General features: G+C 38.0%; 2 protein-coding genes across 4 annotated transcripts in view; both read left to right on the top strand.

Annotated features, from left to right (window-relative positions):
- Positions 1-18,564, top strand: part of LOC124797813 (28S ribosomal protein S18b, mitochondrial) — a 49,369-nt gene extending 30,805 nt beyond the window's left edge. For all 3 annotated transcript variants that reach the window (XM_047260839.1, XM_047260840.1, XM_047260838.1), the window contains exons 3-5: positions 4,953-5,050; positions 14,698-14,828; positions 18,426-18,564. In XM_047260839.1, the coding sequence (XP_047116795.1) occupies positions 4,953-5,050; positions 14,698-14,828; positions 18,426-18,555 (359 nt within the window). In that variant the 3' untranslated portion in view covers positions 18,556-18,564. The remainder of the gene's footprint in view (positions 1-4,952; positions 5,051-14,697; positions 14,829-18,425) is intronic.
- A 60-nt stretch (positions 18,565-18,624) lies between these two features.
- Positions 18,625-20,627, top strand: LOC124797811 (pyridine nucleotide-disulfide oxidoreductase domain-containing protein 1). Its single transcript, XM_047260837.1, has one exon. It carries the CDS (start codon positions 18,625-18,627, stop codon positions 20,050-20,052), a length of 1,428 nt encoding a protein of 475 aa, XP_047116793.1. The 3' UTR covers positions 20,053-20,627.
- The last annotated feature ends 4,515 nt before the right edge of the window (positions 20,628-25,142 follow it).

The raw sequence follows: 25,142 nt of genomic DNA, 5'->3' as shown, positions 1-25,142 counted from the left end.
TGTTGCTCTCATTTGAATCAGAGTAGTAGTTGTGGTTTTCAGTCCAAACACTGGCTTGATGCAGCTCTTCGTGCTACTCTATCCTGTGCAAGCCTCTTCATCTCCGATTAACTGCTGCAGCCTACATCCCTCTGAATCTACTTACTGTATTCATCTCTTGGCCTCCTCTCCGAATTTTACTGTCCACGCTTCCCTCCAGTACTAAATTGGTGACCCCTTGATGCCTCAGAATGTGTCCTATGAACCGATCCCTTCTTTTAGTCAGGTTGTCGCACAAAGTTCTCTTCTCCACAGTTCTGTTCAGTTCCTCCTCATTAGTTATGTGATCTACCCATCTGATCTTCAATCTGTTTATCGTCCATGTTTCAAATCCATACGTGGCTCCATACAAATACTTTCAGAGAGGACTTCCCAACACTTAAATCTATAATCAATGTCAACAAATTTCTCTTCTTCAGAAACACTTTCCTTGCCATTGCTTGTCTACATTTTATATCCTCTCTACTTCGACCATCATCAGTTTTTTTGCTCCCCAAATAGCAAAACTCCTTTACTACTTTAAGTGTGTCATTTCCTAATCTAATTCCCTCTTCATAACCTGATTTAATTCGACTACATTCCATTATCCTTCTTTTTCTTTTGTTGACGTTCATCCTGTATCCTCCTTTCAAGACACAGTCTATTCTGTTCAACAGCTCTTCAAAGTCCTTTGCTGTCTCTGGCAGAATTACAGTGTCACCACCTCAAAGTTCTCATTTCTTCTCCCTGGACTTTAGTTTCTACTCCAAATTTTTCTTTTGTTTCCTTTACTGCTTGTTCAGTATACAGACTGAATAACACCGGAGATAGACTACAACCCTATTCCACTACTTCTCAATCACTGCTTCCCTTTCATGTCCCTCGATTATTATAACTGTCATCTGGGTTCTGTACAAATTGTAAATAGGCTTTTACTCCCTGTATTTTACCCCTGACACCTTTAGAATTGGAAGGAGAGTATTCTAGTCAACAAAGTCAAAAGCTTTTTCTAAGCCTACAAATGCTATAAATGTAGGTTTGCCTTTCCTTCCATGAGAAGTCATAGGGTCAGTATTACATTGTGTGTTCCTATATTTCTCCAGAAACCAAACTGATCTTCCCCGAAGTCCACTTCTACCAGTTTTTCCATTCTTCTGTAAAGGATTGCTGTTGCTGTTTTGCAGCTGTGACTTATTAAACTGATAGTTCGGTAATTTTCACTCCTGTCAGCACCAACTTTCTTTGGAATTGGAATTATTATATTCTTCATGGAGATGAGGGCATTTCGCCTGTCTCGTACATCTTTCTCACCTGATGGCTGGCTCTCCCAGTGTTATCAGCAGCTCTAATGGAAGTTTTCTACTCACAGGGTCTGGTTTCGACTTAAGTCTGTCAGTGCTCTGTCAAACTCTTCACGCAGTATCATATCTCCCATTTCATCTTCATCTACATCCTATTCCATTTCCATAACATTGACCTCAAGTACAGCTCCCTTGTGTGGACCCTCTATATTCTCCTTCCACCTTCCTGCTTTCCTTTTTTTTTTTTTTTTTTCTCCACCTGATCTCTTGATATTCATGCAAGTGGTTCTCTTTTCTCCAAAGGTCTTTCTAAGTTTCCTGTAGGCAGTATCTATTTTACCCCCAGTGATATATGCTTCTATAGCCCTATATTTGTCCTCTTGCCATTCCTGCTTAGTTATTTTTCAGTTCCTGTCAATATCATTTTTTTGACATTTGTATTCCGTTTCGCCTGCTTCATTTATTGGAGTTTTGTATTTGCTCCTTTCATTGGTTAAATTCAATATCTCTTGTGCACCCAAGGATTTCTACTAACACTCATCTTTTTGCCTACTTGATCCTCTGCTGGCTTCAGTATTTCGTCTCTCAAAGCTACCCATTCTTCTTCTACTGTATTCCTTTCTCATGTTCTTGTCAATCGTTCTCTAATGCTGCTTCTAAAACCCTCTACAACCTCTGGTTCTTTCAGTTTATACAGGTCTCATCTTCTTAAATTCCTACCTTTTTGCAGCTTTTTCAGTTTCCTGCCTTTTTGCAGCTTCTTCAGTTTTAATCTGCAGATCATAACCAATAAAGTGCATTCAGAGTATGGAAATGTATTACAATTTAAAATCTGGTTCCTAAACGTCAGTCTATTACATAATCAACCTGAAACCTTCCAGTGTCTCCAGGCCTCTTCAGTATATACAACCTTCTCTCATGATTCTTAAACGAAGTATTAATTACGCTCTGTGAAAAATTCTGCCAGGCATCTTCATCTTTCATTCCTTTCCCCAGTTGATATTCATCTACTACTTTTCTTTCTCTTCCTTTTCTACTTTTGAATTCCAGTTCTCCTATTCATATTTTTGGATCCTGTAACAATTTGAATAATTTCTTTTATCTCTTTGTACATTTCCTCAATCTCCACCTCCACCTCATATGCATAGCTAGTTGGCGTATAAACTTGTACTACCGTGGTGGGTGTGGGCTTCATGTCTATTTTGCCCACAGTAATGTGTTCCCTATGCTGTTCATAATAGCTTATCTGCGTTCCTGTATTTTTACTCATTATTAAACCTACTCCTGCATTACCCTATTTGATATTGTATTTATAACCCTGTATTCACCTGACCGGAAGACCAGTTCCTCCTGCCACCGAACTCCTGTAATTCCCGATGTATCTTACTTTAACGTATCCATTCCTATTTTGAAATTTTGTAACCTACCTGCTCCATTAAGTAATCCAACATTCCACTTTCTGATCCGTAGAATGCCAGTTTCGTTTCTCCTGATAACGACTTCCTTCTGAGGAGTCCCCACCTGGAAATCTGAATGGGGGACTATTTTGCCTCCGGAATATCATACCCAAGAGGATGCCATCATCATTTGACCATATAGTAGAGCTGCATGCCCTCAGGAAAAATTACAGCTGTAGTTTCCTCTTGCTTTCAGCCATTTTCAGTACCAACACAGCAAGGCTGTTTTGACTGATGCTACAAGGCCAGATCAGTGAATCATCCAGACTGTTGCCTCTGCAACTACTAAAAAGGCTGCTGCCCCTCTTCAGGAACCCAACGTTTGTTGGGGCTCTCAACAGATACCCGTCCATTGTGTTTGCACCTACAGTATGGCCAGATATATGTATCGCTGAGGCACGCAAGCCTCCCCACCGACTACAAGATCCATGGTTTATTGGGGAGGGGGGGGGGGGGAGATTTGAATCAGGACTGAATTAAATTTCAGTTGAACGTAGAAAAAAGTATTGTCTCCTTGTTGCTTCCATGCACTGACCTGTTAAAAAATTTGTTTTGTATCCATTATTTTTTGAGGATACTCTTCTCAAAAACACTACAATTTCCAAATCCATTAGAACTTAAGTTGTTTTGTGTGTGATTGCACAGAACACTCTCACACTTCATAAATATTGTCCAGCATCCCCATGACAAAATTATTCCTACATAATGATAAGATACAGGTTGATAGCTGTTGTCACCTAAAACTGGTTTTGACACAGGTCCCTGATTGAACAGGGTGAATGTAAAGCATGCAAGACTTCCTGCTTTTAACAGTTGTAAGGATATAACAGCCATTAACGTGGTGTCAAAACTTATAGCTTGTGTTTTCATATCACATTTTAATTCAGATTTCATATGTTCAGCATTGCTAGTTGTTCCACTCCCTCTCATATCCTCCCTTGTAATCTCCTTGATTGTTTCCAACTTGGTAGAAGACATGTTTTTTGATGTCTGAAAACATATATAACTTCCCACCATCCATCATTTGTGCTGCTTTAAATTCTCCTGAATTTGTCATTTAACCTCTAAACTTCTTTTCAAAATTAGTTCTTATTCCCAAATTTATTTTCAAACTTAAAATTAAAATTACCAGTATGTGAAAATAAATCTTCCAATTTGTTTTAAAATTGTGAGTTTAATTCTCCTAACGGAAATGCCAAAATAAGATCCAGTGGATTAGCTTCTGCTGGCACTTCTGCCTGTGGCCTAGGATGTACTAGCTTCCTGCTCTGAACCACAATCACTGGTGATTTCGTTGTCAGATCTGCCATGGCTGACGTCACAACTCACAATACCCAGAAATCCGGTAGCAGTTGTTCTTAACTTATTGAGGTGCTCTAGAGATCACTTGTGGTGTGTGTTGACACAAAACTCTAAACTTGCATGTTGGTGTGGTCATGGCACTGGTTCAGTGACTTGCAATGTCTTCATCAGTGATTGTAGACAGGAAACAACATGAACTTGCGGATGCTTGTAGGAGCAAAATGTGGCAAAGTGCTGTGAAAGTGATGACTGGCCATGTGCAGTCTTGAACAGCCAACGACTTGCTTGCAGCATTTATCATTGTTTGTCACTCATTTTTTTCTCTAAAGTCATCCTAACACATGAAGCTACCATCCATGAGTCTGCCTACTAAATTTCAAAAAAATCCCAGACCCAGGCACCCTACTTTAACTGCCACCATGTTTTCATAAATATGTCTTGGGAGGGGAACATTAATGCGCGATTAGTGTTATCTGTATTAATTTTGGTCAATCAGTCATAGTTGAGAGACTGATCACACACCACTGCAAAGCAGTCCTTAGAGTTAAAAAATTACAGGTTTGTTATGTCTTTACAGAGTAGATAGCTTCAGTATAAATAAATGAATCTAGTGGGAGTTGATTATATCAGATGAGCTAGACAACACAAAGCATACTCTCCAATAGAGAAAAGAAATTTAATGTTACATATAAGGGGTATCTGATGACTGAATTCACTGTCATGAATGAATGGAGTGTAAACTGTTCTATAGGATCTGCAGCTACTTTCTCAATGGTTCTGACACCTATCTGAATAATTACATGTATAAATAGAAGTTGCGGTATTTAATTTGTGTGTGTCATGTTTACCAATAGATCTCCGATTTTAATTACAGCTTACAGTCAAACATACGGAAATGATCCAGTTTGGGTGCACTACAGACGAAACCATAAAGGAATGTACGCTCCCAAGAAAACGCGAAAAACATGCATTGTGAGTACAATTACTTGCTTCTAATACTTACATTTCTCATTTATAATGCTGTTGTACACACTGATATATTACCATTTACCTTTGTGTCCTGTAATGCTGAGAAATTTCTGAATTATCTAATGTAGTATCTTACATTCAGAATTGTTAAAAACCTGATGAGTAATTGTGAAGAGAACTGCTTCCTTTATAAAGCAGTGGATTGCCTCAGATTTTGGAGTAATGCTCGTATACAAATGGTTGATTATCACTTTCAGTTTTTGTCTGTGAATTAATGTCTGTTAATTATTTATTTTTCCTTTATTTTACATTACAAAAAAGTGAAATTTAAAGCTTTATTAAATATAAATGGAATGATATCATGCATTACATTACACTTGCGTATCCGTCTGTTATCATTTTCTTAAATTCCATGCTGTTTAGTCCATCATATTGGTCTTTTCTTATCTCTTGGAATCTGCCAGAAAGCTGTTTTGGTTCATCTACCATCCATTGACCTAGTAAAAGTCCTGCCCATCTTAATTTCATTTTCAGTACAATTATAATTAAGTTTTCTCCTTCATTCCATTCCCTGAACTCAGAGAGCACCTATTAGTTTTTAAATGGTTTGCATATACTAATTCTCTCACAATCATAAGTCAAAACTTTCAAAACGCACAGATTATAAAGTTTTTGTTCCACAAATAACAGAATAATTTTGAAAACTCTGTTTAATTTATCAGAACACTTCTGACCATTCCTCCTTGTCTGTTTCTTCTGCTACCCATAAAATTGTCAGTCAGTGTAATTCAAGCTGATCAACTTAATATTTCTGATTAGTCCAACACCAAAGGGTTACACTCAACAGGAAACTCTTTATTTAGTGAGAGCAGAAGGCTAATTGAACTGTAACTTAGAGCGACAATACTGAACATAAAAACATGGAACATAAAAGCACAGGAATAAATATCGTACATGGAGAAGGCACAAGCACAGCTGAAAAAATAAACCAGCACCCCTGGTGACTGGGTGCGGAACCCTTTAACAGCCGCAACTCAATTATTGCACTCACAAACACAGTGCCACATGGCACTGCACATACATACACTATACGAGCTACATGGCTGAACTGACAAAGAGAGCAGTTAACACTGTTCACTTGACTGCAAAAGTCAATGATTTATGGTCTGTGAATGTTGTGAACACTCACACTTCAACTTGAGGGCAGAAGTTTTTGACTGCTTCATATACTCCCAGGTGTTCAGTCATAGGCATTCCACTTTTTTGAGATTATAACAGTTTTCGTGAAAACTGCCAGTCCACTGCAGTAGCACTGGGCTGAAAGCCATCGGGCTTGCATCCGCTACTAATGCAAGAAATGTGTCAAGCTTAGGATGAGTTAGAAGCACTGTGTCAGCTATGCTCTGTTTCTCAGCCTCAAATGTGGGACACACAGCGTCAGTGTGTGCACTGGGGAGTTGCCTTTCATTCTAGGACCAGTCAGCGCCACAGTCAATTGTTCCTGCAGTTCTGCCGCGTGAGGTGGTGATAAAGATTCAGCATACCAAAGAACCACTGCAATCCCTTGATTGTGGTTAAGCTAGGTAACTGTAAAATCAAGTCAACCTTCTCTGTCAGAGTTAGGGAGCCCACAGCAGAGATTCTATGTTTCAAGAAGGTCATTTCAGATAGTCTGAAAATGTTTGTTGCCGTGTGTTATGTGACCCTGTAATGCTTGAAAACTTGTATATGTTGTCAGTAATGTTCCCCAGTCTCTGAGAACACAAGCACATCATCCAGGTAGGCAAAACAGAATGGGACAACTTGAAGAACCGAATCAGTGAATCTTTGCCACACCTGTACTGGATTTTGTAATCCAAATGTCATACACATACCCTCAAACAGGCCTAACAGTATTAAAATTGAGAGGTCTTTGGAATGCCGTCTTTAGCCACAGGTATCTGAATATAGGCTTTAGAGCAGTCTAAGACATTGAATATCATTATAATCTCTTAGTAATGGCAAAGTATATCAGTCAGACACTGTTCTCGCATTAAGCACACAATAGTGTCTGTACGGGTGCCAGCCTCCACCTTTCTTTGGCACCAGATGTAAGACAGAGGACCACGGACTGTTCAACAGTATAATGATGCACCTTGCAGCATGGTGTCAGATTCAGCTTTCACAATTGCAAGACAGTCCAGTGTTAAACATCTAGGTCAGCACGACACTGGTGGTCCATCCATTGTCTCGATGTGAGGGACTGTATTATGCAGAATCTATTTAGGTGCACCGGGTCGCCTGGTCAGGTTCGGAAACTGCTTTAACAGCAAAGCATATTCACCTTCAGGTGTCTGCACAAGTATAGCACTGTGAAAGGTTGCACTGTGATGAAAACCGGTGACAGTTAAACCAGTAATGCTTTCCAATAATCATGCATTTGCCACAACTGGCGGAAGTTTATTTTCATTGATTTCACTGTTACAGTCATCGCAGTAGCATTAATCAGTGCAGATCAGCCTTTCCGTCTAACAGCTGCCAATAATTTGATTATTGCACCTATGGAGCCCAGTGAATGGAGCTGACCTTAGGCGTAAGTCATCCATTCCCATAGAATTTCACTTTTGCCGGTGTCACAGAAGCGATCATTAAAAAAATTTGAAATATTCACATTTTCTTTAATAGTTGTCTGGCTTCTCTAAAAGTGCTGGATCTCACCTTTTTGCTAAAGTGCTGCTGTTACATAATTTTTCTCTCCACTCTGTCTACATAAAGTACATTTTTGAATACACTTAACTTGTTGCTCGTACACTTTCTTAATGTCTTGATATCTTGCTTGGGGAGTTTTACTTCTAGCATGATGAGATTTTTTTTCCCCGCTTTCCAGCTTTGTCGATATTTTTTCTTGACATTTAGAGCCTCTGATCACATGATTTGAAAATGATTCAGCCCTATCGCATCCTGTACAGTTTTTTTACTAATGTGATGTTGGAAAGGTGTGGGTGGAGTAAACAAGACAAACTTGATGTTTCAGCTACATTTTTGTATGACACATGCATATCTCATTTTCATTTGTGTCCTGTACATATTTAAGCTATTCCATTTTCCTGAATACCTTCACAAGTATTCTTGAGTACTGCGACATTTTCAAACTTGTGAAAGAGAAGGGAATCTAGTTTACATTAGTTGAATATGGACCCAATTTTCTTGAAAAACATGTAAGAAAAGTGTATTAGCCCAAGCCAGTCACAGGTACCAGTAACATTGAAGCAGAATATTAACTGTTTACACCGTTCTTAGTAAAGTTCTGTATTAATGGAACTTTGTCGTAAAAGAAAAGGAAAAAGTTACAGAAGAATAAATGTATTCCAAGTGACATATTTTAAAGAAATCATAAAATTTGACTTATTTTCATGATTAATTTGAGAGGTAGAATAAAGTTGAATATCAACAACCAAAAAGTCTCTGTTGTTTCCAAAGTAGTGAGCTTAAGGTTAAAGAGAACAAAAAAATTCTTTTTATGTAGCTTGAGTCAGATAGAGAATTTTGCTACAGTTGTAAATGACAGTTAATGTGATAACAAAAATAATTTACAACTGAAGCAAAATTGTCAGTCTTGTCAACATCATCCTCAGTTGTGGATGTTCATCAAATCATACTTTGTGTAGCTTGAATAAGTTGTGATCTGTAATGCAAAGACCAAGCTGAGATAAAACCATTCATTTATATATGCTTTGCTTGTCATACAAGAGGTGAGGAAGACAGACATATTTGGGTTTGTTATTTTACTGGTTTCCAGTGGATATCCCTAAAGTAGAATACTGTTCTGTGTCCTGCAAGTATGAGTGAACACAGTATGGTATGTGTGTTTATTTGAATGGTGCCACTAATAAAAAACTCGTTTCATGTTCCCTTTCATTATGAAAAGATGAGAAGTACTGATATAATAATTGCTGAAATTGTGTTCAGTTTAATGTCAGTGGGTGCTCCCTAAATAAAAAATAAATGAACTAGAGCAAAAATCATTCAGTGAATTTTAGTGTCTGTCTCTTAGATTTGATCTTTCTTTGGATTCACTGGAGAATGGTGGTGTTCATATCATAGAAATGTATTTCTTGCTGTAGATTCCATTCAGTCTGTAAGTGGTGGAGAATGATTACTTAACAACATAACAGAAACAAAATGTGTTTGATATCAGTGCTGTCTTTACGCCAATTAGATAAATTTTCCATTTCCCCTCACACATTGCTCTCTTGTGATTGTCAAATGATGGCTGCCACTGATAAATTATTTAGTCTTTGGCAAGTAGTAACCTTCATTACCAAACCAAGAAATCTCTACCAGAAAGCTGCAATCCTATGCCCAACTGACTGCATGCACAATATAGCAATGTATGGGCAGTTTTTGGATAAGATCGAAGGCAAAATAGATAAAGAAAAGACCTGAGCTTGGCTGACCAATGGAACCCTAAAGTAGGTAACTGAAGGGCCGATATTTGCTGCACAGGAACAAACCATCAGAACTAATGCTATTAAAGCCAGAATAAAGAAAGCAAACCATGAAGTGCAGACCCTACAGTGAAGCTGAAGAAACAATTATCTGTATATTGAGCTGTTGCAGAATGATTGCTGAGACTAATTAAAACAGGTGTACAAATTATCCACTGGACCTTCTGCCAAACTTACCAAATGGTAGTCGCAAAGCACTGGTGGAATCACAAGCCAGATATAGTTGTTGGAAATGAAAATGACAAATTTCTGTGCAACTTCAGACTCTAGACAGATCGAATGTTGGAATACAGTACACTAGACATCATAGTTTTGGATGAAAAGGAAGTGGGGATCATTCACATTTCCATTCCAGGTGGTAGCAGAGTCGACAAGAAACAGGTGGAAAAACTTACGAGAAATGATAACTGAAAAATAAAGCTGCAACAACTGGTATAAACCAGTGAATGTGCTCCCAGTTATTTTCGGTGTGCTGGGAGTAGTTCCAAAAGATTAATGGGCACTTGAAAACCACGGCATTGATATAAATCCATATTCCAACCACAACATCCATTTCAGTGGAATTTGCACAGATTATCTGCCGATACATCCAGCAGCCTTAGACCCTTGAAGTGTCAGATTACTGATACATCATCTGGCGTAGTGACTCATTTGCTATGTTGATTGTAATAATGATGTTTGTTTGTTTCATTTCTCGAGTGTTTAGAAGAGATATTTGGATTATATTTCCGTAATTACTGAAAGTTGTGTGCACACTTCTTCAGGAAGACTGATGTTTTTGTGTCCAAATACATGTGAGTTTATACCTTACTTTTTGTCTGCTCTGCTGTTTAGTAAATAACATCATATTTAAACTCCCTAATGTTTGCTGTGAAATCAGGTTTAATATACAGGGTGTCTCAAAAAATTCTGAAACTAATAAACATATACAATGAATTTGTTTTTTGATGAATGGGAAACTCAAAAAGTTTTTTTCATTCTTTCTCATACTTGCACAATATGCCCCCCTCAAGATGCATGGCATATGTCAATGTGGTATTCAAATTATTTCCACACTGCAGCGAGCATGTCTTGAGTTACAGCTTCCACAGCTGCTGTTATGCGATGTCTCAGTTCATTCGTTGTTGTTGGTAATGGAGGCACATAAACACAGTCTTTTATAAACCCCCACGAGAAATAATCACATGCAGTCAGGTCTGCTCACCTTGCAGGCCGGTAATATAAGGCTGAATCACTTGGTCCAGTGCAACTTGTATACATTTTCCCGTGAAACTAAACAAAACACATTAAATTTTGGAGAGTCCATCTCATGTTGTACATCATAAAGTGGTTGTTATGTATCCCATTTTATCTCATTATGATGGTTCATGTTTCCATTTAAATGGAATGTTGCCTATCACTAAACACTAAATGTGGAAGAAAACCATCATCCTCCATCTTGCCAAGATCGAAATTACAGTACTTAACACGTTATTGTTTGTCACCTTCACGAAGAGCTTGCAGTAGCTGAGTTTTTAAGGTTTCGTGTGTGAACGTCGACGCAACACAGGCCAGACAGACATCGGGGGCATGTTGAGCTGCACGGTGAACAGATTTCTGTGGACCGCTTGTGAAACTATGGCAGATGCGTTCGACGTATGTGTCACTCAGGGGTGGCCCGGCAATTTGCCTTTACACAACCAACCTGTTTCTCAGAATTTTCGATGCCATTGTCTAATGCTAACCTAGTACAAAAGTCAGGCAAAATCGTATTACTGACCCGCACTGCACAAAACATAAAACATGAAATGTTTCTGTTGTCCCAACACCTTTTTGATAGAACTGAAGTGGGCGCACACTGCTGCTGTGTAGCAGGAACCGTGAAAACCTTGAGTGTTTGCTCTTTCCTGTGGTACATTGTTCCCGCACATATCTTAAATAGCATAATAGTTCTGATTTTTTTAATTAGATGATTCTTTTTGGCACACCCTGTATTTCAGCTAGTATGATTGTTTGTACTAGCTGATATGTAATGTTCTAATGTATAGCAGCACCACCACACTTTTTGCAATGCCATGCACTTAACTACTTCTTCCTCTTGAGTAGCACATAACACACCTTTTTGTGGCGTTCTTTTTCTTCTCAGTGGGAGGCATGTGCATTGGGAAATGAGCACTTTATTATGCCCGAAGTGTCGTAATGGTGATGACTGGGTGTTGTGTGATGTCCTTAGGTTAGTTAGATTTAAGTAGTTCTAAGTTCTAGGGGACTGATGACCATAGATGTTTAAGTCCCATAGTGCTCAGAGCCATTTGTCGTAATGGTGATACTTGTTGATGGTCACCTGCGAACACAGTACTCTGGGAATTGTGCTCTCTCTGGCAGTTGCTTGAAACTCTCATGATCACCATGAAGTACCATGTTGGTTGTTTACTAAGACAGGCTACCACATTGTACATTGGTCCTGTACTTCATTTTAGAATACTTTTAAGGGACATCTATTAGCTAGAAAATGAACTGCATGCATTCATATAGTGAAGCATGCATTTTTGAGCTGAGCTCATCATATGATTTAACTGCCATAGCAATTTCATGCAACCACAGCTTGTCATTTTGTATGGCTGCATTAAAAATCTTCCAAATGCTACTTGTTTAGTTAGCTGGATTTTTAACTCTTGAAATAGTCACCTAAAAACAAATTTTTGTATGATTTGATTAACTATTCATCTGTATGTAAGCTGTAATCATGAGACAAAAGTGACAACTAAGAATTACTTCCTTCATCATCTTTAGTAATACTCTTTTTATTTATCATTTAATGCAACTCTTCATAGAGATCTTCTACCTCTTCATGAGAATGTATGCATCATGATGTGTCTACTTCAATTAAAGATATTACATTTTAATGATTCTTTTTAACAAGTCTTATATGTCTGAGGTTCCTTCAGTATCTTTAATAAAGAAATCAGAAAGTTTTGCATCAATCAGTTGAATTACATGGTTAGGTTTTTAGTCAGAACTGCTTTATAATACTCCTCTGATCATAGAAAATTGCTTTGTACAGCCACCTGTATAATACAAGTAACAGTATTCCTGCATTCTCAGTGCAGTTCAGTGGAACACACTGCATCTCTGATCACAAATGGAACAGTGCAGCTTGTAAGTTTGTCAACATGCATCAGTCATTTTAAGCATAGTTTTCACTTTAGGGCAAGAAGGGTTGCCAGTACAGGAAGTTGCCCACCAAATTGGCGTGCACCATAGTGATGTCATTTGAACATTAAACTTCTGTCGTGAGGCACAAAATATTGAAGATCTGTCACATTGTAGTTGCCTGTGGTCAACAAACCAGCTGATGATACACACACTTACTACAGGGTGAATCATGTAAAACTTGCCCTGCAGATACAATGGAAATGGAAAGTGCTATTTCGTGCTGTTTTTCACAGAACGGATTGGTAATCAGGGGCTTGTATTGTTACCCAATATACAGATTGTAATAATACTTAGAAAGTGTATTTTTTGTGCAAAAATACATGTTTTTAAATGGAACAGTGCCTATTGACATAAACAAACTAAAAGTAGGTTAAATTAGAATGTCAGTGATGGTTGTCATAGAATTCTGTGGTGAGCCCTTTACCAGATATCATCTTTTGAAAAGTTCCCACACTGACACTTGTACAATACCTGTAATAGCGCACACTGAAGAACAACACGTCATATACTAGTCATATGGATTCTAACCAGTAATGAGACAATTGACCATCACAGGTTGGTTCAAAATGACTATTGGTGACTGCAACATGCCTCCAGTATGATATGGAATTACTACTGTACGTATGCTAGCATTTCAGCGGAGATGTACGAGCTAGTTGGAATGTCCTTGCAGACAGTGTCTTTAGCTTTCCCCACGGAAAAACGTCTACAGACATCAAATCTAGGGAAGGGGCCAGGCAAGGTACAGGTCCTCTGCATCCATTTCAGCAATTTGGAAACAATTTGTGAAGACATACTGGAATATTTCGTGCACTGTGAGCTGGACAGCCATCATGTTGGTATCACAAGCTCATCCCAATCTGCAGAGGAACATCATCTAGTATCTGTGGAAGGTGATCTGTTAACAGTCTGCAATATATGTGTGCATTCAGTGTTCCGTCTATGAAAAATGGGCATATGAGCTTACACCGGTAACAAATCTAGCAGTCTGCCTCTGAATTGCTTAGATGTCTTCTTTTAATCTGACCTGATGCAGATCCGAAACACTCAAGCAGTACTCAAGAACAGGTCGCATTAGCTGCCAAATGTTCTCTCTTTACAGGTGAACCACACTATCCCAAAATCTCCAAATAAACTGAAGTCAACCATTCGCCTTCCCCACCACAATCCCAACATCCTTGTTTCATTTCATATCACTTTGCAACATTATGCCCAGATATTTAATTGACATGACTGTGTCAAGTGGGACACTGCTAATGCTGTATGGAAACATTACAGGCTTGTTTTTCTTACTGATCTGCATTAACTTTCATTTTCCTTCATTTAGAGCTAGCTGTAATTCATTAAATGGACTAGAAATTTTATCTAAGTCATCTTGTATCCTTCTACAGTCACTCTGCTTTGACTCCTTCTCATACACCTCATCATCAGCAAACCATTGTAGGTAGCTGCGTACCGTGTGCACCACATCATTCACGTATATAGAAAATAATAGTCGTCCTTTCACACTTCCCAGGGACATTCCTGATGATACCCTTGTCTTTTATGGACTCACCATCGAGAATAATTGACTGGGTTCTATTACTTAAGAAGTATTTGAGCCACACTCGTATATGGAAACCTATTTGACATGCTTCTACTTTTGTAAACAGTCCACAGTGGGAGACCATATCAAATGCTTTTCGAAAATCTATGGAATGTGCCAGTTGCCCTTCGTCCATACTCCACAGTGTGAGAAAAGGGCAAGCCGAGTTCAATGCTTTCTAAAACTAAGCTAATTTGTGGACATTAAAGCTTTTCGGGCTCAATGTAATTTATGATATTCGAACTCAGAAAATGTTCAAGAATTCTGCATCAAGGTGGACCATTATTTTTTATGTATTTTTGTAATTTTTTATATTCTTTGATAGTTCTAGTACATGTTCATTAATTTATTCCTACATCAAAGCTTTTTGCCTTTTTTTCCAGAGGCAAGGTGTAATTTCAACTGGAAACCCTTGTCCCATTTGCAGAGATGAATATTTGGTGTTACATCACAAAAATATTAATTTGCTGAAGCAATTCATTTCACCACACAATGGTGAAATATTAAGTTTCATGTAAGTATTGTTTATCATTATCTGGAGGTTTAATAAAGCAAGATTGGTGGATCATTATAAACTGATACCATGTAAAATAATAACTACATATTTTAAATAGTCACATACATATTTTAAATTTCAATTCTCCTTAGTAACATGTAATTGTGGACTTCGTTGTGCAGAAAGTCTTATAAAAAATTATTTGACTGCAAAGTGGTATGCTATGTCTGAAAAATGTACTTTAATCATAATAATAAGTTATTAAATATACCTCCACATTTATTATTTTCCATTAGCCTCACATATTTGAGTATGCTGCATGTAAAACTTATCTTATTATAATCATTAGAAATGCTCCTTATATAGATTATTACAACAGTGTCCTGTGTTAATTTTCATATGCCTTTCACCGCATGGTCTGAGGTGCCTTGCCACAGTTCGCATGGCTCCACCCCCACTGTAAGTTTCGAGTCCTCCCTCAGGCATGGAAGTGTGTGTTGTCTGTAGTGCAAGTTAGACTAAGTAGTGCATAGTAAGTCTAGGGACCAATGATGTTAGCAGTTTGGTTCCATAGGAACCTACCACCAAAAAAAAAAAAAAAAATTTCATATGCTTTTCCTAGTGGCAGATTAGTATTCTCATTGCACACTCACTCGCTACACACTGTTAAAAAAGACAGATCACTAGAGACTAATCATTCATAGCTTTCGTCTTCCTCTGCAGAAAGGGGAAAAACAAAAGAAGGTAGGCAGTGATATGCACACTGCGTTATCTATGGCTAACGTTAGCTCAGACAGATATTAATTGTGGAATTAGTACTTAACATTTTATTAAAAATTTTAAGAAACTTAATTCCTACCTGAAATGGAAGGCGTAAAGGATATGAGGTGCTACAATATTAAGAACTCCAGATGAAAGTAAGTATCCTAATTTTCAGTGCAAAGAAAGGGGATTTTGCTTTACTATACATTAATTACCTGGTGTTACTCAATTACTTATTTTCAGGACTCCCTATTCCCACTCGTACCCCATCAATAGGGATGACAGAAATGTCACTGGAACTGTCACCAAACAGCCAGTGATCACATAGGCCTTTGGATGTGACACTAATACATCATTTTTGTAATTTGCAATGTCACAAACTTCCATCTCTGCATTTGTGGGTTCTAGGCATGTCTTACCCCCGTGCGAGTCGTGTTTCTTTTCTTTTTTTTTTCCACGTTGTAAGCACCATATGTACCAAGTTAACTGCTCCATGCATTCTGCACCACTTACTTTTTACACAGCACCCTATCCCACCCCTGTTGGTCAGTTGTAATTAAGGCTGTTACCATTCTGCGTACGTAGAAGCTAAGTACGGAAAGCCATGGAGAACAGAGGAGTAGCAAAACAGATTATTTGGAGGATAAGGGAAATGTACCATGGAGGTGTCAGCTGTGTGAAAGTGGGAGGAGAGAGATCAGCTTGGATTGAACAGAAGAATGGCTTGAAACGGGAAGTGCACTTTCACCATTATTCTTCGTTGTAGTGATGGATGATATAACAAGTACAGTAGCACAAGTAATTGGTGAAGGAAATATGAAAGCTATGTTGTTTGCAGATGATCTGATGATTTAGTGGAATAAGGAGGAGGATGTATGGGAATGAACAGTACAAGAATATGGGATGAAAATTAGTATAAGTAAGAGTTAGATGATTATTGCAACAAGAATGAAGGAGAGAGGAACAACTGGAATAACAATTGGTGGGGACCGATTGAGGAGAGTGGAGAGTTTAAAGTACCTAGGAAGCCTGATACAAGAAGATGGAAATATGACAGAGAAATAAACAAGTGGGGGAGAAAACCAGAAGCATTTCGGAAGTGTGTCTGAAGTCTGATATGGAGCAAGGATGTACCCATACCAACATCTACGTGGTTACTTTGCAATTCACACTTAAGTGCCTAGCAGGGGCTTCATCGAACCATTTTCATACTTCTTCTCTACCATGTTGAGTAAAATGGTTGTATACCAGTCATACTATGTCCCAATCCTGACATGTGCATGAGATAGCTGAGTTATGAAAGGAAGAGAGAAAAGCAAAGTACAACCTAGTGAGATGAAATTCTTGAGGAACAGTATTGGAGTGGCGAAGATAGACAGGTTAAGAAATGAGAGGATCGGAGAGTTAATGAAGGTGGAACCATTACAGGAGGAGATAGAGAAATCAAGGCTGAGATGGTACGGGCATGTTGAGTGAATGGAGGAGAAGAGGATACCCAGGGGGATACATGAGATGAAACTGGAAGAGAAGAGACGAAGAGACAGATGACTGAAAGAAGTGGAGGAATGTGTCCATAAGACCAAGGTGAAGATTGAGAGATGGTGGCAAGACAGAAGACAATGGAGAGGCTTATTTTCCAACCAGACCTGGCCAGCAGCTGGAAAATGTCTAAGATGATGATAACTATTCTGCCTAACCACCTCTGGTGACAGTGAACTTGACACTAATATTTGTTATTTTTGTCCCCCGTAACCACTCTTCCCTAATTCACATCAAACATCTATGTGTGAAAAATCTACTGAAATGGGTGCCCTCTGTGCACTCCTCTCCCACCCCCCACCTCACCTATACACTGCTATCCCTTCCTTTTTCCCTGCACTCTCCAGATTTCTGTTTCCGTTCCACATGATAGTTGCATTCTGGTCCAAGCTGCCAGAGTTGGTGGTCATGTGTGCATGTGGTGTGCTTGCTTGTGTGAATGAATGGTGTGTGTTTCTCTTTCTTTTTCTGACAAAAACTGTGGCCAAACGCTTATGTGTAAATGTATTTTAATTGTGCCTGTCTGCAACTTAATGTGTTATCTTTATGGTAAGTAGCAATCTATCTTTTCCTACACTGTCGATATTCCAGTCTGGATTTTCCATTGTTAGGCATATCGAACCTTCCCACACAAGTCATTCTGTTTTAAGTTCGTGGATATTAATTAAACAGTGAGCTGGCGTAGTTAGACACTTGCTCAGTGTAAAATTGTAGGCATAACCTTTCCCCACATTTGTCTCTCTCTGTCCCAGACTTTTAAAAGCTGATGAATGTCAAATGAGGCCACAAATCGTAAAGACTGCTGTCAAAGTAGTGTGTAAAAGCAGGTTGAACTGCATTTAAGTACAATAGCAAGGTTTGTCTATATAGCCTATAAGTACTGAAGATGTAGAATAAACATGATTTTTTTTAAAAAGAGGAACAGCCACACATTGCTTTTTGGTCATCTCCTTCCAGGGGAGAGGGGTATTACACAAGGGTATCATGTGGGCATGAGGAAGTACTTTCATGCATAGTATTATGGAAAAAATGACAAGTAGAGATCAGAAAATAAGTATGTATAGTGGTACACTCCTGTAAGTAGACTGTAACAGAAATTTGTCTTGTAGTGGAGTTACAGAATTATTCTAATTAGCATGTAAAAATAATTTGTATTATTGTCAAAATTACAATGTATATATGTTTGAAGATTCTTCATAGTATTTAATTCAGTCAGTGTGAAATGGAAAGAGAAGGCAATTGTACTGAAATGATTCATTTGTATGCTACAGGTAGTGTATTTTTCCCTTGTTCTTATAGACTGTCTCATTACAGGAAAACTGGTTTGTGTCAAAAGCGCCACGCGGAACTCTTGGTTGCAGTTGAGAAAGCTAGAGACTATGGGCTTTTAGTATTTGATGTACCTCTACGGACTTACGATTACTCTCGTTACTACAAGTGTTGATGCAGTCTGAGCCCATCTTTGAAGATTTAATTGCTCTGAATTGTAAAATTTAAGGTAAAGCTGGAAGATATGGAGGAACCAACATATGTGATAGTTGGAGGTGGAATAGCAGGTGTTTCATGTGCAGAAAGCCTGTCCTTTTACTCTCCTGGAGAAAAGTGCTTATTAATAACTGCATCTCCTGTGATTAAAGCAGCAGCAAATGTAACTGCACTCACCAAAACTTTAACAGAATTTGAAGTTGAAGAAAGGGATGTACACACTCTCATAGAAACATACCCTTCTATCTCTGTGATTGAAGACATAGTTGTAGATGTTGATGCTGAATCCCACAGAGTTCACACCAAGCAAGGACGCACTGTAGAATACAAGAAGCTTTGCATCTGTTCTGGGGGATATCCAAAACTAATAGATAAAAATAATCCTTATGTGATTGGTATCAGGGACACAGAATCAGTTGAACAGTTTGAAAAACGTGTAAAAAATTCGAGACGAATTTTAGTTGTAGGAAATGGTGGCATTGCAACTGAAATAGTACATGAAATAAAAGGTCTAGAAAAAATTTGGGTCATAAGAGACAATCATATATCAGCTCCATTTATTGACCCGGGAGCTGCTGCATTCTTTCAAGAAGAGATAAACAAAAAGGGCAAAAATAATCAAGAAAAGTCAGTAGTGAAGAGGATGAAGTACACATTGTCAAAAATGAAACTAACTGATGAAAGGGGTGCAGCTTTAGGTCCAGACTGGCATTTAAATTTCAACATATCAGGAAGCCAGCTGGAGAACTCAAAAGTTACTGTAGAGTACAATTGTGAAATAAAGCAAATTCTTACAGCAGATGAGTATCATTTGAAGTACAATTCAGAGGAAAGTGATTGGCCAGTCTTTGCTGAACTGACAAATGGAATTATCTATGGCTGTGACTTCATTGTATCTGCGACTGGTGTGATCCCAAATACCTCTTTTGTGAAAGATTTGAAAGACATAGACTTTGCTTCTGACGGTGGCTTAAAGGTTGATTGGAAAATGGAAACATCTGTTCCGGATATTTTTGCTGCTGGAGACGTTTGTACAGCATCATGGCCCCATGCATTTCACTGGTTTCAGATGCGGCTCTGGACACAGGCTAGGCAAATGGGATCTTATGCTGGAAAATGTATGGCAGCTTCAATAACAAATGAGGAAATTATGCAAGATTTTTGTTTTGAACTATTTTCTCATGTGACAAAATTCTTTGGCTATAAAGTGATTCTGTTGGGTCTTTTCAATGGTCAGAAACTGAACAGTGATTATGAACTTTTGGTAAGAGTAACGAAAGGAAATGAGTACATAAAGTTGGTAATAAAAGATGGTAAGGTACACGGTGCAGTCTTGATTGGTGAAACTGACTTGGAAGAAATGTGTGAAAATTTAATACTTAATCAGCTAGATGTCAGTGTGTATGGGGAGGATCTTCTTAATCCTGACATTGACATAGAAGACTACTTTGATTAAACAACAGAATTACAAGCTTTTGTTAATTGTATGCAACCTAGTTGTATTTTTGCTGGTGTTACTTATGTCTTTCAAAGCTATTACTATTGTGGCTTGATAACTATGTTACTGATTCTGTTAAGGAAATAAATTTTTGATTAGGTATTCAGTATGTTGGAATTTAATGATATCGTACCTGTGTTTGAGAGTTGATGAGGCAAAATTTTTTATAGGAGCCGATTAAGTTATGTCAGATGTAATTTTATTTCTGTGACAGTGAAATTTGCTGGTCATAAAATTGTGTTTGAATTTCAGTATTTTTTCTAGCTCACTTTAAATTACATGCAAATAAATTAAAAAGTGACTGTGGCCTTAGATTTGTTTATTTTTTGACAATCTGTGTTTGCGTAACAAAACAATTTTATTTCTACACCTGTACATTATCTGAAATATGTTTCATGTTATAAATGTGTGTTGTGGTTAATACTGTTCATGCTTATCTGATGGACAGAACTATGCTTGTGCTGCTGATTTCTGTCCATTTTTATGAAACTTTTGTGACATATAATAATATATTGCACTGGATCACTCATTAATGCATTGAGACCTGATTTTTGTAATTATAAACCTAATTATTTTGTTTCTCCACTGTACTTATATTTGAATAATACATCATACACATTTTTTGTTCCCCATTATAATCAAAGAGCATGATGCAGAAAGTAAATAAAACACCCACTTTGCTTTTCTTCACAATAATTTCAAATGCAATATTGTGTAGACCATCAAATTGAACTGGTCCTTCTGGCTTCAGCTGCCAGAGACTGTGGTCGTGTGTGTGTGTGTGTGTGTGTGTGTGTGTGTGTGTGTGTGTGTGTGTTTATTTTTTATGAAGGCCTTATTGGCCGACAGATCACTTTCCAACAGTCTTTTGTGCCTGTCTCCGATTTGGCATATGATGAGCAGCAACTATCCTTTTCATAATATTGTTACATTCCACCCTGAATTTTCCACTGTTTTAAACTGGCTCTTCCATTTTTCCTGCTATTCAAATGTCCACAGGGAACTGCAAAACAAATTTATGAAATAAATAAAAGATGATGCAATATTGACTTGTCTGAATAAATGATCATCCCCTTAGTTTGATTTTGCTTCAGATGTAATTAGATTGACACAATACATGAAGCAACCTGCAGATGGCACCTCTTGCTGTTTAACCAGCCAAATGGCACTGTAGTTAGACACTGGACACTAATTTGAGAGGACTGTGCTTCAAATCCCCTGTGGCCATTCAGATTTAGTTTTCCATGGTATTTGCTAAATACTGTAGGATGATTGTAAAGTCAATGTTTATTTTGGTCCCCTAACTTGAGGTTTCACTCGGTATCATTGTAGTGTTTTGCAGTGCATTGCAATATCTGCTTGCCTGCAGCTCTATTTGTTACTATATAATGCATGACTAAGTTCTAATTATAGTGGATGCTAGACAGTACATACGCATACTATGTCATACATGCGGAAATGCTGATATTTATGTGCTCCAGTATTGTCTTAATTACATTGCTGTTCTGCTGTAGACTTGTGGTTATTTAGATTAATTTGATTATCTGAATATGCAGTTGAAGTGTGTGTTTTATGCGGGTGTTAAAAGAATATTTGAAATAAATGAACACATCAGTAAGTGGCTGGTTCAGTGTAAAACCAGTGTATTATTATGGTTTTCAGTTCAAAGGCTAGTTTGAAGCAGCTCTCCATGCCAGCCTCTCCATCTCAATTTTTTCGTGCTACAAGATGTCCTATCAGCCATTCACTTATCAAGTTATGCCATAAATTTGTTTTTCCCCCAGTTTGATTCAATATCTCCGCATTAGTTAAATCTAACCTTCAACATTCTTTTGTAATGCCACATTTCAAAAGCTTCTATTCTCTTCTTGTCTGAAGTTTCACTTCTGTACAAGATTAGATTCCATACAAAAAAGCTTCAGAAAATACCTTGTAACACTTAATATATATTAAATGTTTACAAATTACTCTTTCTTAAAAATGCTTTTCATGTTATAGTCAGTCTGAGTTCTATATTCTCTCCACTTTGTGCATTGTAAGCAGTGGTGGCTGCTTTGTAAGAGCCCAAGAACTTATGAGCACTCTCACTTTTGACACCTTGCAGATTTATTTGTTGTTTTTCTTTGAGTAGCCACAAGCACATCTGCAGTCGTTCACATTTTAAGGAGCTCGTGTGCATGCACTGCTGGCGTGACTTAATTGCCTTATGGGTGATATACATACAGATCTGATGAACAATGTGCATGGTTCACAGCATGCACAGCTAGCCCCTACCAATCGACTACAAGTTTACATCTGTGCCACCTGGTGGTAGCACACTGCAGCAGACTTTTATCCTCCTCTGCTTGGCATAAATCCTCAGATATGTCAATTCACTTACTATATAGCAAAATGTATTGTTGGTTTCTGAATGCTTTACAGTATATAAAATTTTGGATTTTATCATACAGAAATCCGTTTGAGGCACTGGAACCAGAAGAACCTAAAGCATCAATGTTGATTGAGAGATTGTAGCATTTGTTCATGCTTCTGACATCTGTTGATCTGATAGTGAGTCTGGTTGTCTGTGGTATGGAGGTGCATTCATTATATGTACGCGTATGAATGTTAACACTTTCAACACTGCCCTCTTTACACCCGGCACTTGGCTGTGAACTGGCATATTTAATGAATGTTTGAAATTAGATTGCAAAGAACAGGAAAATGATAGGAATATGGTTCTTGTATCATTTAAAAGGAAAAACTAAGAGCTTTACATGATAGTGAGTTTATTTTACAATATAAAATACAAATGGGTGTTATAATTAAAAAAGAAAACAAAAATATTGTGGATAAAAACGTTTTACATGATCTCTCTCTTGAGTAATGCCATGCCGGTACCTGTAAACTAGAGTATTTTAATAGTTCAGATGTAGTTAGCCTTCGTGTGAAAATCCTGGAAACACTGTGGGATGCAAAGACCAATGCCACAGTCCTTGCACCACCATCTACTTCCTTCCTGATGCGCTTACCCGTCTCTTTCCTCCCCCTGTCTGAACATACTTTGCAATACCTAGTAGTATTCACCTTGTTTGCAGTGGGTGGGACCTTCTCTGGAAAGTGCCTTGCAAATGTCCTCTCAATTTGTGAGGATGAAGCGGCTTGTTGCTGAAAAATATTTCCGCCCTTCTCAGACAATTTCTTCCCCACTCTGTGAATAAAGTCTACTAGGAATACATTCTACCTAGTGTTCTCTTTACATAAAATAAAACTGTTGACAGTTGACACTATAAACAAATGGAAAAACACCTTTTACCACCATTCAAAAGTTTTTCGGGCAAACGGGCTCTTCACTTTATGAACAATTGAGACATACACATACCTGAATCGTCACTTGTACTTTCGTCTGGAGAGTACGAATCCTCTTTGTCAGAATCATCAACTTCAGATCCTTCATCTCCACAAAGAATATCTAAGATCTCTGCCTCCGCCAACTCGCTGCTCGATATTTTCACAATCGTAAACACTTGTGAATGAACTGCAGGTAACTTCGACTTTGCAGTGCTCACAGGCGCTCCCAGGATGAGATAGCCGATACGTGCTTGCCTCTTGCGGAAAAAGAACGAAATACGTCCATATTAGTTGACGAAACTGCTTCGGAGACGCGCTTATGGAGCCAAATAAAGGCTCGCCCGTACGGTATATACGGGTGCCGTCGCCAACGTCAGGGCGGCCGCGTCCGTATGGTGTACGGGCACCGTACTGTAAGTGTCAACAAAAAGCTGTCTCAGTTTCTCTGATATTCAGTTAAATATGGGATCGATAACAGAGAGAGAGAGAGAGAGAGAGAGAGTGTGTGTGTGTGTGTGTGTGTGTGTGTGTGTGTGTGTGGGCGCGCACGCGATTCCATACAAAAAAGCTTCAGAAAAGACTTTGTAACACTTAATATATATTAAATGTTTACAAATTCCTCTTTCTCAAAAATGCTTTTCATGTTATAGTCAGTCTGAGTTCTATATTATCTCCACTTTGACCATTGTAAGCAGTGGTGGTGCGCGCGCGCGCGCGCGCGCGCACACACACACACACACACACACACACACATTGCTGTCAAGCAGGTATGATTTCAATTTGTGTATGAAGTTAATTTTATTATCCATCGAGTTCTTTCTATCATTGGGTAGTTGACAAAAGATTTTTGTGGCTGAATATCTTGCTCTTTTCTGTGCCACACCAAGGCTGAGTGATGGGTGATGCAAACCACTTCTTTTCTAGTGTTGATGAATGTTACTGTTTTTGAATGGGAATATATTGTTGACAATAAGGGAGGCTGTTGTCTGCTTCCTTTACTGTTTAAAGAGCTGTCTACAAGATGTTCTGAAGTTCACATCACACATTATCCTTATCACACACTTCTGTGCAATAATCAGATTTTTCATCAGTGACGACGTACCCCATAATATGGTGCCATAAGACATAGTGAATGGAAATAGGACAAGCAGTTCAACTTTCACACATTTTCATCTCCAAAATCTGATATAATCTGTAATGCAAAAGTTTGAGCTAAGATGAACTGTAACAGTATGGAATTGCATGTATCATGTTTCATCTAAATTTAGTGACAGTCCATTTGCAGAGAATTAGTTATTAATTTTCAAGAATAATGTTATCTTCATTTTCAAAAGCGTTGAAGTTACTCCATTAGACTTGATTATAATATATGCATTGTCAGAAAACAGAACTATTTATGCTCTTGGATATATGGAGGAAGATCATTTATACAAGTTGTTAAAAAAGTGTCAAATATTTCGAGAGATTTTAAAAATCATCAAAACATGCGCTCTAAAATGTCTTAAGAGCTATGAGCATTTGGATAATTGCTACTGTGAAACACGTCTTTTATTGAACAAGTGCTCATACTTCTTAAGGTATGCACTTTAGAGCCCATAAAATTGGCTTCTTTTCCTTGTCATGATGGTTACTATCATCTCTCAAAATATTAGGCACTTTTCTTTTAACAGACTGTATATAACAAGAACAATACCAGATTATGCTTGTCCATTATGGAT

The sequence above is a fragment of the Schistocerca piceifrons genome, chromosome 5 (assembly GCF_021461385.2).
Source record: "Schistocerca piceifrons isolate TAMUIC-IGC-003096 chromosome 5, iqSchPice1.1, whole genome shotgun sequence".
In the NCBI taxonomy this organism is placed as follows: domain Eukaryota; kingdom Metazoa; phylum Arthropoda; class Insecta; order Orthoptera; family Acrididae; genus Schistocerca; species Schistocerca piceifrons.
Note: the sequence above shows the minus strand (reverse complement) of the source record. Positions and strands in the feature narration are given on the sequence as shown.